At 40.1% G+C, this 14,050-nt stretch overlaps 1 protein-coding gene and 1 pseudogene across 3 annotated transcripts in view; one reads left to right on the top strand and one right to left on the bottom strand.

The window, feature by feature from the left end:
- Positions 1-5,095: 5,095 nt before the first annotated feature.
- The window catches only part of PAAF1 (proteasomal ATPase associated factor 1), a 35,987-nt gene continuing 27,032 nt past the window's right edge, over positions 5,096-14,050 (bottom strand). For 2 of the 3 annotated variants that reach the window (XM_029915742.1, XM_029915745.1), the window contains 3 exons: positions 13,456-13,538; positions 11,299-11,381; positions 5,096-6,627 (listed from right to left, as the gene is read on the bottom strand). In XM_029915742.1, coding sequence (XP_029771602.1) covers positions 6,550-6,627; positions 11,299-11,381; positions 13,456-13,538 — 244 coding nt within the window. In that variant the 3' untranslated portion in view covers positions 5,096-6,549. Of the gene's footprint in view, positions 6,628-11,295; positions 11,382-13,455; positions 13,539-14,050 lie in introns of those variants that run through there. The other variant, XM_029915744.1, reaches the window with a different exon arrangement.
- Positions 7,319-8,300, top strand: LOC115306628 (annotated as a pseudogene).

The raw sequence follows: 14,050 nt of genomic DNA, 5'->3' as shown, positions 1-14,050 counted from the left end.
AGTGCTGCACCAGTCTGCACTCCCACCAAGAGAGCAAAAGGGTTCCTTTTCCTCCACATCCTGGCCAACACTTGTTTCTTGTGTTTTTTATTTTAGCCATTCTGACAGATATAAGGTGATAACTCATTGTAGTTTTGATTTGCATCTCTCTGATGATGAATGACGTTGAGCCATCTTTTCACGTGTTTATTGGCCATCTGCATGTCTTCTTTGGAGAAATGTCCATGTCTTCTGCCCATTTTTAATTGGATTATATTGGGAAGGGGGATGTTGAGTTATATCATTCTTTATATATTTCAGATACTATCCCTTTATCAGATATGTCATTTACAGATATCTTCTCCCATTTAGTAGGTTGCTTTTAGTTTCATTGATTGTTTCCTTGGGTTACAATGTTTATAATGAAAGTCCATACTTTATTCAGATTTCTTAGTTTTTAACCTATTATTTTTTTTTCTGTTCTAGGATCCCATCCAGAATACCACACTACATTTAGTTGTCATATTTCCTTAGGCTCCTCCTGGCTAATACTGTTTCTCAAACTTTTCTTGTATTTTGATGACTTTGATAGTTTAAGGAGTACTGGTCAGGTATTTTGTACAGTCTCTTAATGGGATTTGTTCGATGTTTTTCTTTTTCTTTTTTCTTTTTTTAAGTTTATTTAAACTTAAAGAGAGAGAGAGAGAGAGAGAGAGAGAGAGACAGTGGAAGTGGGGGAGGGGCAGAGAGAAAGGGAGAGAGGGAGAATCCCAAGCAGGCTCCACACAGTCAGCGTGGAGCCCAATGTAGGGCTCAAACCCAATCTGTGAGGTCATGACCTGAGCTGAAACCAAGAGTTGGATGCTTACCTGACTGAGCCGCCCGGGCGCCCTGGTTTGATGTTTTTCTTATGATCAGATGGAGGCTGGGGCTTCTGGAAGGCAGACCAAAAAGTGAAGTGCCATTCTCCTCCCATCATATCAAATGTGCCTACTATCAACGTGACATCACTGGTGACGCTGACCTTCATCTGCTAAGATAGTATTTGTCAGGTTTCTCTCCACTGTAAAGTTACTTTTGTTTCCTCCTTTCTGAATTGTACTCCTTGGAAGGAAGTTATTTTACAATCCACCCTTAAAGAGTGGGGCATTCTGCTCTGAGGGCAGATGTGTCCAGTTTTCCACATCCCACATCCAGTCAATCACCAAGCTCAGTCCATTTTACCTCTTAGATACCTCACAAGCCCCTCCTCTGCTCTTCCTTCTCAGAGCCATGGCCTTGCTTTGGCTTTCACCGTTCAGCAAAGCCACTCCAACTTCTTCACTGTCCTGCCCACCTTGTGTCTGCCTTGCCAAGATCATACTCCACATCGCCCAGTTAATCCACACTGCTTACCCTGGCACCTCAGTGATCTGCTCCCCCCATCTAATCTCTCACCCCAGGGTACGCCGACCCCCATTGCTCTCGGCTCCTCAGAATGCTTGAGCATGAAGAGCATGCTTGCAATTCCCCCAACTAACCATTCTCTCTCTCACATTCACCTCTGGAGCCACCTCTCCCCAGACCCTCCAGACCACACACACCACTGACCCAGGCTTCCCCCAAGCTAACTCTTACTTATTCTGTTTTTCTTATGAAGTTTATATGCACAAAATAGCAGCATTAGAACATTCCTTACTGAGGCGCCTTGGTGGCTCCGTTAGTTAAGTGGCAGAGGTCAGCTCAGGTCAAGATCTTGTGCTTCATGAATTCAAGCCCCACCTCAGGCTCTGTGCTGACAGCTCAGAGTCTGGAGCCTGCTTCAAATTCTCTATCTTCCTCTCCCTCTGTCCTTCCCATGCTCATATTCTCTCTCTCTCAAAAATAAATAAAACATCTTTTAAAAAAGAAACATTCTTTATTGAAAGCATGTTGCCCCTGTGTGCCCCTTTCTGTTTAGTATTTCTTGCTTTTATTATTTTACTTATTCACTACTATGCATATCTTATGTGTACTTGTAAATATTTAACTAGCTCACCAGAAGATAAAAAGTAGCCCTGACAGCATTTGCCAATTTGTCCCAAGCTGCTGCAACCAGCTCCAGCACAGTAGTCACTGCATGTTTTCCTAACAACGTATCTATCTTTTCATGTTTTCGAACATTATATAAATGGCATTATTTATGTAAATGGTATGTATTTGTGTGTGTGACTTATTTGCACAGAGGCTGTATAGCGTTCACTGTATGCTGAACATTTGGGCATGGGCATCAACTTTGCAAGATAATGTCAGTTTTCTGATTTGGTTATTCTAATTTACACTGGCAAAATACCAGTGTCTGAGAGTTCCTTTCTGCCTCACGGTACTCACCAATTCTTGATGTCATTTTTATTTATTTCAATTTTCTTTTAAATTTCTTAAAAAAAATTTTTTTAATGTTTATTTAATTTTGAGAGAGAGACAGAGCACCAGCAGGAAAGGGGCAAAGAGAGTGAGACACAGAATCTGAAGCAGGCTCTAGTCTCTGAGCTGTCAGCACAGAGACTGATGAAGGGCTCGAACTTGTGAGCCATGAGATCATGACCTGAGCTGAGGTCTGACGCTTAACCGAGACATCAGGTACCCTCAATTTTCTTTCAAAGCACATGTGTTTTTATTTTATTTTAGCATTTATTATATTTTATTTATTTTATTTTATTTTATTATTTGGCTCTATGCCCAAAGTGGGGCTTGAACTCACAACCCTAAGATCAAGAGTCACAACTTTTACCCACTGAGTAAGCCAGGCACCACTTAGGTCAAGTTTTTAAATGTTTGCTGATACAGATGTGAAATAGCAACTCATTGTGAACTTTAATTTGTATTTTTTGTTTGACCATTTTTTTATGTTTACTGGCTATTTGTTTTTCATTGTGAAATGCCTATTTATGCCTTTTGCCCATTTTTCTATTGGGGCTTTTTTCTTTTTGGTGACGTTTCATGTTTTTTTTATGTTTCTTTGTTTAAAATATAAAATACGGGGGCACCTGGGTTGCTTAGTTGGTTAAGCTTCCGATTTTTGTTCAGGTCGTGATCAGTTCATGAGTTCAAGCCTCGCACTGGGCTCTCTGCTGTCAGCCCAGAGCCCACTTCAGATCCTCTGTCTCCCTCTCTCCCTACCCCTCTGCCCACCTCTCACAAAAATAAGTAAATATATTTTTTTTAATTAAGAAAAAAAAAGAAAGTACAAATCCCTTTCACTTTGGAGCTTGTCCTTTTACCAGTTTTTTTTTTTTTTTTAATGGAGTAGAACTTACCAATCTTTTCCTTTTTGGTTATACTTTTTGTGTCTAGTTTAATATTCTCTGCACACGATCATAAAGATCTTCACCTATATTTTCTTCCAAGAGTCCATTTCACCACCCTTAAATCTTTAATCTTTTTATAATATGGCACAAGGTAGTATCATGTTTTCCTTTTAGATCTTACTGTCCAAGAGCCACTTATTTAGCAGTCCTTTGTTTTCTGCACCAATCTGTATTGATTGCTGTGTTATATATAAAATTCCCATATATGCATGGTTTATATCTGGACTGTTTGTTCCAGTGGTCTTTCCCTAGGCCAATGACACACTATATCCCTTCCTTTTCTCCTCTTCTTCCTTCTTCAGGAGTATCTTTTCTAAGTATTACTCCTTTACTGAGCCTTTGACTCCTCTCAAATGGAAATGTGGCTTTTACTGTGTTGTTTTTGTTTTGTTTTGTTGGTTTGCTTTGGTTTTGAGAGAGAGAGAGATTCACTCTTCTCCACAACCATCACATCCCTAAGCCCCTTTTCATAGGTCTCCAGAGTTGATGGATTCAGTGATCCTTGAGAGCTACCCTGAAATCCAGATTCAAACAGAAGGAGCAGAGGCTAGCTCTCAGGTGCCAGAAGCCTTGACTTTTCTGAATGGAACATCCCCAGTATGCTGCCCACAAAGTTTTTTTTTTTTTTTTTCCTTTCTCCTTTTGGGTTCAAGAGTGCATTCTGGATAAGGAAGGGTAGACAACTCTCTTCTGCAGCTATACTGGCCCGGGGAAGCTACACCTTGTTTCTTGGCTTACAGATGCCCCCTTTTTGAATAATTGTGAGAGGCACTTTCTCAAATCTGGAAAGCTGTCAGTTACATTAGCTATTGAGCATATACTTGATGCCAGGCACAGTCTTCACAATAGCCTTGCACAGTAAAGGTTTCCTTTTTTTTTTTCTTTTTAATTTATTTATTTACTTCGAGTGCAATTGGGGAACGACACAGAGAGGGAGAGGGAGATAATACCAAGCAGGGTCCATGCTGTCTGTGCAGAGCATGATGCCAGGTCTGGTCCCACAAACCATGAAATCATGACCTGAGCTGAGATCAAGAATTGGATGCTTAACTGACTGAGCCACCCAGGTGCCCCCATAAAGGTTTCTTTTTCTTGAACACGTCTCTTTGTTGATATATTTTTTTCCTAATTTACTTTTCACTTTGAAATAATTTCATACCTTCAGAAAAATGGCAAGGATATGGTAATTCTGTGTTTAGCATTTTAACTACCACCTGTTTTCCAAGTGGCTGCACCATTTTACATTCTTGGCAGCGGTGTATAAGGGTTCTGACTTCAGCTCAGGTCATGATCTCACAGTTTGTGGGTTCAAGCCCTGTGTCAGACTCTGTGCTGACAGCTAGCTTAGAGCCTGGAGCCTGCTTTGGATTCTGTGTCTCCCTCTCTCTGACCAACCCCCACTCATGCTTTGTGTCTCTCTCAAAAAACAAACATTAAAACATTTAAAAAATATAAATCAAAAATATTATATTATTTTTGAGAAAGAGAGACAGACTGGGAGCAAGAAAGGGGCAGAGAGAGAGAGAGGGAGACATATAATCCAAAGCAGGCTCCAGGCTTTGAGCTGTCACCACAGAGCCAGATGCAGAGCTTGAACTCATCAACTATGAGATCATGACCTGAGTTGAAGTCAGAAGTTTAACCGACTGGGCCACCCAAGGTGCTCCAGTACTTAATTTCTTGAGTTTCAGTTTCCTTGTCTATAAAAGAAAAATACCATTTCCTTTTTAAGAGTGTTGTGAGAATTAAATATATAAATAGAGTCCCCAAATAGAGTATATACCCAGCAATACCTAACAAATAATAGTATTTTATTTTCACAATTTAGGCATACACAATGGGTAAAAAAAAATGGATTTAAAGATAAATTGTGTTCAAGTTCCTGTTCTCTATGACCCTTGGCAAATACATTCATCTGAGTCTCACCATCTTCATGTCATAGTGAAATTATAAAGATTACATGTTGTGAATCATACTATTATCCAAGCCAGGGGTTGGGTTTTTCCCCTTAAATAAATCCAGATCTTAGCCTACATTGCCCAGCTCAAGTGTCTAATAATATCTAAAATGTAAATGATAAGGTATTCATATTCTGGAAAGTGTTAAAAAGAACAAAGAAGTTCTAAATGTACTAAGATAGAACTCAGAGATTCTGAGTGAAAATAAAACATGGAATATATACATTATGACTCCATTTTTATATTTAGGAAAAAAAAAAGGGACTATGTCACACCCTTGCTTAAAATTCTTCTAGGAGTTTCTCATGGACCAAATGAAATTCAAGCTCCTTACCTGGCACTCCAACCTCTTCACTATCTGGGTCCCGCCAACCTCTGCAGCCTCATCTCCTATGAGCCTCACCATCATATGAGCACTGTGTTCCAACTATGACTGAGTCCCCTTCACTATCTCTTCCTCTAGGTCTCAAGGTTTAACATGCATCAGAATCACGGGCCGGCTCTACCCATAGAATTTCTGATTTGGGCTGAGGTGGGCTTAGGAATTTATGTTTCTAACGAATTCCCAGATGATACCAATGTAGCTGTTCCAGGGACCACACTTGGACAGCCACTGCCTTTACAATGATAGGCTTCAACATTATCACCTGTATTTGGGATGATCAGCTGTGACAGTTTGCCTGGACTGAAAGTTACATGTCGCAGAAAACTGCTGTCCAAACTGAGACAGTTTCCCTACCTGTGTAAGAATCTTTCCCAGAGTGCTGCTTATGGGATATTTACTATTGGGATATTACTATATGGGATATTACTTGCTAACAAGGAGTCTTTCTCTATTGCCAGGCCAACAGGAAGTGCCTAAGACAGGAGCTCAATCAACTTAAATGACTTTCTGTTGGAGTAAGAATATTTAACAAAGGTTTTCGAATTCAGACTCCTTCAAACATATTCTCTTTGTTTCCTTCAGAGAAAAAGCTTTAGTCCTCTGGTCACTGTAAACATTTAGCACAAATGGTGTTAAGATCAAACTATAAGCATCCATATCCTCACCCTGTGTTGTTGGGGGTATTTATACATGGAGCATATGTGAGCTTCTTCCTCAGTTCACAGTAGGTTTTATCATGGAATGATAATTCTACATGGGTCAATGTAGCTGATTTTCTGTGACTTCCAAAGGGTGCCCAAGACAATAAAGGGACATGGTCCTTGAGAAGGACTAACAATTTTTCTCCTTTGTCGACTAGGGCCAAACTTTTTCATTAACTGGGACTCCTCTTTCCAAGGGGTCAGAGGTCAGAGAGCTGATAGCGTCGCACAAGACCATCTCGACAGCATGTGTAGATCTGCTTCTCCCATGTGGCTACCTGGAACACAAGAGTTCACAGCTCAAAGGAAGCCTGGGATTCTTCCATTCCAAAAACACAGAGCCCTGTCATTGACCTAACCTTTTAGTACAAGTGAGTCTAAGAAGCCCTACTGACTCCAAAGACAAGAGGGGAATTATATTCATGATATAAAAACAGCTGGCCACTATCAACAATAGCCAAAGTATGTTAAGAGCCCAAACGTCCATCAATGGATGAATGGATAAAGAAGATGTGGTATATATATATATATATATATATATATATACCCACACACAATGGAGTATTACTTGGCGATCAAAAAGAATGAAATCTTGTCATTTGTAACTACATAGATGGAACTAGAGGGTATTATGCTAAGTGAAATTAGTCAGAGAAAGACAAATATTGTTTGGCTTCACTCATATGAATAATTTAAGATACTACACAAATGAACATAAGGCAAGGGAAGCAAAAATAATATAAAGACAGGGAGACAGACTAATATAAAGAACAAACAGAGGGTTGCTGGAGGGGTTGTGGGAGGAGGGATGGGCTACATGGGTAAGAGGCATTAAGGAATCTACTCCTGAAATCACTGTTGTACTATATGCTAACTTAATGTAGATTAAATAATAAATGAATGAATTAATTAAAAAAAATAAAAATAGCTGGCGAGGGTCCAGAGCACTTATAACTACAGAACAGAGAAATGAATCATCCAAGTAGAGAGCTAACCTATTAGTGTGATGTGTATCTGAGAGCAGAGAGTCTGTACCTGGGAAAGGAGATGACCCACAGATGGGCCAGGGTCTCTGAACCTTGTAGAATTATATCAAAGAAGTTCTCAATAAATGCCTGTCTGAGGAGAAGTGAGGCACCGCTGGGGCTGCACAATGGTACTGGGAGCTTGGTGAGTGCCACTTGGCCATGCAGCTCCCAGTGGGGAGGCTCGGCCGCCACTGCCACCCTGCTTGGTGTGCGCACCACGGACCGGCCAGTGCAGCATCATCTCCTCCGAGACTGTGGAGTTTCTCAACCTCATCCTCAGGGGGAGCTGACTTACACTACGTGGAAGACCAGGTTGTCATCGTTTATGATGACTATGACCACTTCTTTGCAGATGTATATCCTCTCTTCCCTGCTACAGTGATCACAGCTGTGGAGCCCCACTTTTCATTTTTGGGCTCACTGGCTGCTGTGCCACAATCAGGGAAAGCTGCTGCTGCAGACTTGCCATGTCTGTCATCATCCTACTCTTGGTTTTTGTCACAGCAGCTGTAGCCGTTTTGGGATGTGATTACAGAGCAAAGGTGGAAGATGAGTTTAATCACAGCATTCTGAAAGTCCGTTCCCTATACTGGAACCAATTATTCAGACTGGAGAAATAAACACTGGTTCAAATAAACCAGAAGACAGCCAACAGCTATAACGGCAGGTTGGCCCACTCCTCCAACCTCCACGCTGAGGGATGTGATGCTCCTGTTGTGAAGAAGCTGCAAGAAACCATGGTGCATGCTATCTGGGCAGTGCTGGCACCTCCAGCTACTCAGCTGCTAGGCAGGCTGTGTGCATGCATCCCATGATGCAGGACGAGAGATCTTGCTTATGAGGTCCTCGTCCCTGGCGGAACTATGCATAGCAGGAAGTGTAAGCCAAAGCTCTTAATCTCATTGTTCAGATTTGGAAAGTGAATCAAGCAGGTGTACCTGCGTTGGCCTCCTGTGTTCATTTAGTTAAAACACACATAACACAGGTGTCGGATACAGCAGCTTAGTCCTTCATGTGCCCACATATGACTTCTATCTGGCTCTCCATGTCCTTTTTTTTTTAAGGTTTTAAAAAATTTGTTTATCTTGAGAGAGAGAGGGAGAGAGAGAAGATGTGTGCACACGTGCCTGTAAGCAGGGGAGGGGCAGAGAGAGGGAGAGAGAGGATTCTAAGCATGCTCTGAGCTGACAGCATGGGGCCCCATGTGGGGCTCAGTCCCACAAACCATGAGATCATGGCCTGAAAAGAAATCAAGAGTTGGACACTTGGGGCGCCTGGGTGGCTCAGTCAGTTAAGCATCCAACTTCAGCTCAGGCCATGATCTTAGGTTCATGACCTCAAGCCCCTCATCAGGTGAACTGGAGCCTGACTTTGGGCCCTGCACTCTCTTTGTCTCTCTCTCTCTGCCCCTCATGGGTTCTTTCTCTCTTCCTCTCTCTCTGCCCCTTGCTCACTTGCAGTCTCTCTCTCTCAAAAATAACAAAAAATATAAAATGGGGTGCCTGAGTGGCTCAGTCGGTTAAGCGTCCAGCTTCGGCTCAGGTCATGGTCTCACGGTTCGCGGGTTCGAGCCCCATGTCAGGCTCTGTGCTGACAGCTAGCTCAGAGCTTGGAGGCTGCTTCAGATCCTGTGTCTCTCCCTCTCTCTGACCCTCCCCTCCTCACGCTGTCTCTCTTTCTCTCTCAAAAATAAATAAAGACATTAAAAAAATTTTTTTTAATATATAAAATAAAAGAGTTGGACACTTAGCCATCTGAGCCATCCAAGCACCTCCCACATCCCTAAGTTTTTAAGTACAATAGTGAGTGTTCTAATTTCAGAACCATTTGTGAGCTGCACAGTGTGGGAGAATTAGAGGAGGACCTGAGCCTTATTTTTTATTTTAGAAAGAAAGAGAATGCTAGCAGGAGAGGGGCAGAGGGGAAGAGAGAAAGAATCTTAAGCAGGCTCCACACTCAGCATGGAGTCTGATGCGGGGCTTAATCCCATGACCCTGGGATCATGACCTGAGCCAAAATCAACAGTCAGATGCTCAACCGAATGAGCCACTCAGGCACCCCCAGTGTCCTTTTAAAAAAACATATATTGTAGTCCAATAAAATAGCAACTGTACAAAATGGCTAAAATAGATTTTAGAATCATACAGTGTATATCTTGATCCATCTTCAAAATCAGACTGAGCTTTGAAACCAGTGGTTTTTAATCAAAACTGGCCTTATAGAAGGAGCATAACATATGTGCTGTTTTAAAACAGTATGTATATTTTTGTTGTTATATGACTGAGCCCACTCATCATAAATATAAACTCACAAGGATTAATACACCCATGCAGACTAGCAAAATAGTATGTAGATGTGATCTCAGTTGTAAATAGAAAAATCTAATTCAAAAAGTCTGTATCACACCTCGGGGGGTGGGGGGGGAATTCTGAGACTAAAAGGTTAAGAACTAATTTAGTAGAAGTAGCATGAATTCTGAATTAATCTCAGGTTTGCTAAAGCACAGCTAAATGACCTAAGGCAACTTTCTCAACTATTCTGGATCCCACTTTTCTCACTTGTACTCTAGGTTTCACTTTTCTCACATAATGAAAATGGTATGTTACTTCACAATATAGAACACTATTTAGGAATTTTTTAAAATGAAGTGGATCTAGGGATGCTTGGGTAGCTCAGTTAAGTGTCTGACTTTAGTTCAGTTCATGATCTTACAGTTTGTGAGTTTGAACCCAGCATGAGACTTGGTGCTGACAGCTCAGAGCCTGAAGCCTCCTTCCAATTCTGCATCTCCTTCTCTCTCTGCCCCTCCCCCGTGCTCACACACTCTCTCTCTTTCTCTCTCTCTCTCTCTCAAAAATAAATAATAGAGGGGCACCTGAGAGGTTCAGTTGGTTAAGCATCCAACTTTGGCTCAGGTCGTGATCTCATGGTTGGTGGGTTCGGGCCCTGCGTCAGGCTCTGTGCTGAATGCTTGGTTGGAGTCTGGAGCCTACTTCAGATTCTGTGTCTCCTTCTCTCTCTGACCCTCCCCACTTATGCTCTGTCTCACTCTATCTCTCAAAAAATAAATAAATGTAAATAAATAAATAATAGAACATTTAAAAAAATGAAATGGATCTATGTACATTTATCTGAAAAGAGCTGTTAACCAAAGATGCTAAGATGTTAACTATAAAACATTTAACATAGTAAGATGTTAACTTAAAAAAAGTTGTGGAACCATACACATACAATGATCCCAATTATGTGCGAACAAAAAATAAAACTGTATTATTTACATAAATACACAAACACAAGATGTAAGTGTAGATTGTCCAAAACTAGTCTTGAAAGATAATATGCCAAACTGCTAGTGCTACTTACTTCTGGAAAGAAGAGTGAAACCAAAAAGGTCTTAAAGGTGACTTTTAAGTCTGTATAATTTTGTACTGTTTGAATTTTTACAGGTATGTATTAACTGTATAAAACCAAAACAAATAATAATACCTATACTTTAAGAATAACAGCAATGAAACAAGATGATACACATAAAAAATTTCCCAACATCCAGCAGAATGCCTGGTCAATAGGTTTTTCTCCTTCTGTTTTTTTCTTTCCACTCTAATCAAATGAGTGAACTTTAAATAATAATAATGATAGCTAATATTTACAGATTTAAAATTCACATAGAGTTTTTGTATGCATTGTCTATTAATACTTTCATTTTCACAGGAGAATTGAAAGACTGGAGAGATGAAGTGATTTAGCAAGTTTCTAGAGCTAGTAGGTGATAAAATCACTTCTGACTCAAAACTCTTTCTGCCTTTTATCTCGCCTCTAAGTATTTTATCATCCTGAATGCCCACCAAGTAGCTGGATTCAATCCCCTCACAAGCCCTAGATCCCAGGTGAGAACCACCCAGGCTCCTCCCACGCCTGTACCTTGTACACAGGGTCACAGTCGGCCCCAGTGAGCTCCATGAGATAGTCTAGGTCTTGTTGGACAATGAAACAGCTTCCGTCACCTAAAACACAAAAGAAAAATTTAGATAACAGAAGACAAAGCGGCAGGCAAAGGAGTTTAAAAAAACTCAATGTTTTAGTTTAGTTTTGTACATCACTAGCCTAAAGAAGACTGTCCCAAGACTGAGAATGGCAAATAGATCTCCTTATACGAGCCAAATATGAGGACCCACAGTGGCTGCCTAAAATGCTAGGCTAGAGGATTTGAAGGCCAAGTGCACGCGCAGTGGGAAGAAGGGCTGGCGTTGATTAGCAATACCTGCCCAAGGCATGGAGCGAGCAACTGCAGGCTTATATGTCTCATTACAAACTTACCCTAGACAAGGATTTTCAACAGAAAATTTGTCTATACAAACGTTTTAAGAAAAATCTGTGTTCCCAAATTACTCTTCCATCTGCAAACTTGACCACGTAAAACTAGGCAAAGGAGCAAAGTTGTTATACCAAGAAAATAAAAGCATATGTAATTTTTAAACTTAATTTTCTCAAGAGTATATAGACAAATGAGACTTGAGATGATCTATAAACTGCTGAGTAAGGTAATTTTTTTTTTACTTAATATAAAAATAGTACATGCTAATTGAAAAAACGTTAAAAACAAAGAAACATAAGTAAAAAAAAAAAAAACCCACCCATAATCTACCAAAGATAATCACTGTTAATATTTTCCTATCTTTTCTGTGAAAACTTTTATTTTACCTTGTTGACAGTATACCGCATAAAAGAGTATCTTCACGCATGAATTTTTTCTGAGCAGCATTGTGACTTTGTATAGAACCCAGGAAAAACATCTTTAATTTAATTAATATGTTCAAGCTTTTTAAAATTTGAAAAACTGCTATCCAAAACTATCTGTTAATCAATTTTATTTTAAGTTATCTGTTAATCTATATCACAACCAACAGTATACAGGAAGACTGTATTCTTTCTTATGTTATTATTAAAAATCATCTTTTCAATACAATAATTACTTTTAGATATACATATACAAATATTGACAGGTGAAATTATACAATGTTTGTGATACATTTCAAAATACCATAAGAGTTGGAGATTGTATGGGAATGGGCAAGACAAGATGAAATAGTAATAGCTATGAATTGGTAATAGCTGAAGCTGGAAATCAGGTTCATTATGCTATTCTCCCTTCGTACCTGTTGGACAATTTCCATAACAAACACTGTTTAATCCATCTATTTCCAACTTCTTCACTAGCACAGAACTCCCCTCACAGCACCTTACAGAGTAGCCAACTAGACTCTGCTTGCCCGTCCAAGAGTTAGCAGTACCCACTACAATGCCAGATTTTCTCTTACGAAACAATACTTTTCCTTGAACAGACACGTGGCTTCTGGTAACTTTCTTTTATTAGCCTTAGTTTTGTCATCTGAAAACAGAGTTATGTTATGATGAATAAGGTAGAGTCATTACTTACCCTCAAGGAGCCTGGATGGAGGAGGATATAGACAATTATAATGTAGTGATAAACACTATATGATAAACATAATATGCCAAAGAAACGAGGAGGGCCATGCCCCTAACTTGATCATAGACCAGGCATTTAAACCTATGTTTATTTATATATTAAAAAAATTTTTTTAACATTTATTATTCATTTTTGAGAGAGAGAGAGACAGAGCACGAGCAGGGAAGGGGCAGAGAGAGAGAGAGAGACACAGAATCTGAAGCAGGTTCCAGGCTCTGAGCTGTCAGCACAGAGCCTGACATAGGGCTTGAACCCTCGAACTATGAGATCGTGATGTGAACTGAAATCAGACACTTAACTGACTGAGCCACCCAAACACCCCTATTTATTTTTTAAATGGTTATTTATTTCGGGAGAGAGAGAGAGTATGTGTGAGCAAGGTAAGGGCAGAGAGACAGAGAGAGAAACAGAGAGAGAGAATCCCAAGCAGGCTCCGTGCTGTCAGTGCAGAGCCCAACGTGTGGCTGGACCCCACAAACCATGATACCACAACCTGAGCCAAAACTGAGAGTCAGACCTTCAACTAAGTGAGCCACCTAAGTGCCCCTAAATCCATGTTTAAATGAACTACAGGAAACTACTAGACTCACCTTGACTAGCAATGAATCCATCTCTGAAACTCAGCAGGGACAGAACTGGTGCTCCTGATCTGTGGATGACTTGTACTGGAATCCTAGGGTTCAAAAAAAGGGGCAATTTCACTCTCTTTCCTCAAAAGCAATGCTTGACTATATTCAACACATAGTACTAACCACACAAAAGCAAACAGGACAAATGTGGACAGAGATTAAACATTCATATAGTTTCTTTCTTGGCAAGATCCTCAAAGGTCAGCCACAAAAAACTACCTTGAAGTGAATCTAAATATGTCCCTAACTAAATAAGTCACTGAGTTGAATGAACTAAGTCACCACCAATAACTCCAGTTTGTAGGAGAGGCCTGATAACAGTTTAAGACAACAATGTTAACAACATGTTAATTATTTTGCTTATACACAGAATTAAGACAACTGAAAAATATTTAAAATGTCAGGACTCTTTAAAATGAAAGAGAAAGGTAAGAATCAATTTTGTATACGTGTAAGGCTGATTTTCTAATAGTGATCAGAGATTCCCTATCTCCACAGAGCATAAACAAGTAAAAAAGTAAAGTACCTTAAATTATGGAAGAAAAGGAACAAGGTG

This window comes from Suricata suricatta, chromosome 11, assembly GCF_006229205.1.
Source record: "Suricata suricatta isolate VVHF042 chromosome 11, meerkat_22Aug2017_6uvM2_HiC, whole genome shotgun sequence".
Classification (NCBI taxonomy): Eukaryota; Metazoa; Chordata; class Mammalia; order Carnivora; family Herpestidae; genus Suricata; species Suricata suricatta.
Note: the sequence above shows the minus strand (reverse complement) of the source record. Positions and strands in the feature narration are given on the sequence as shown.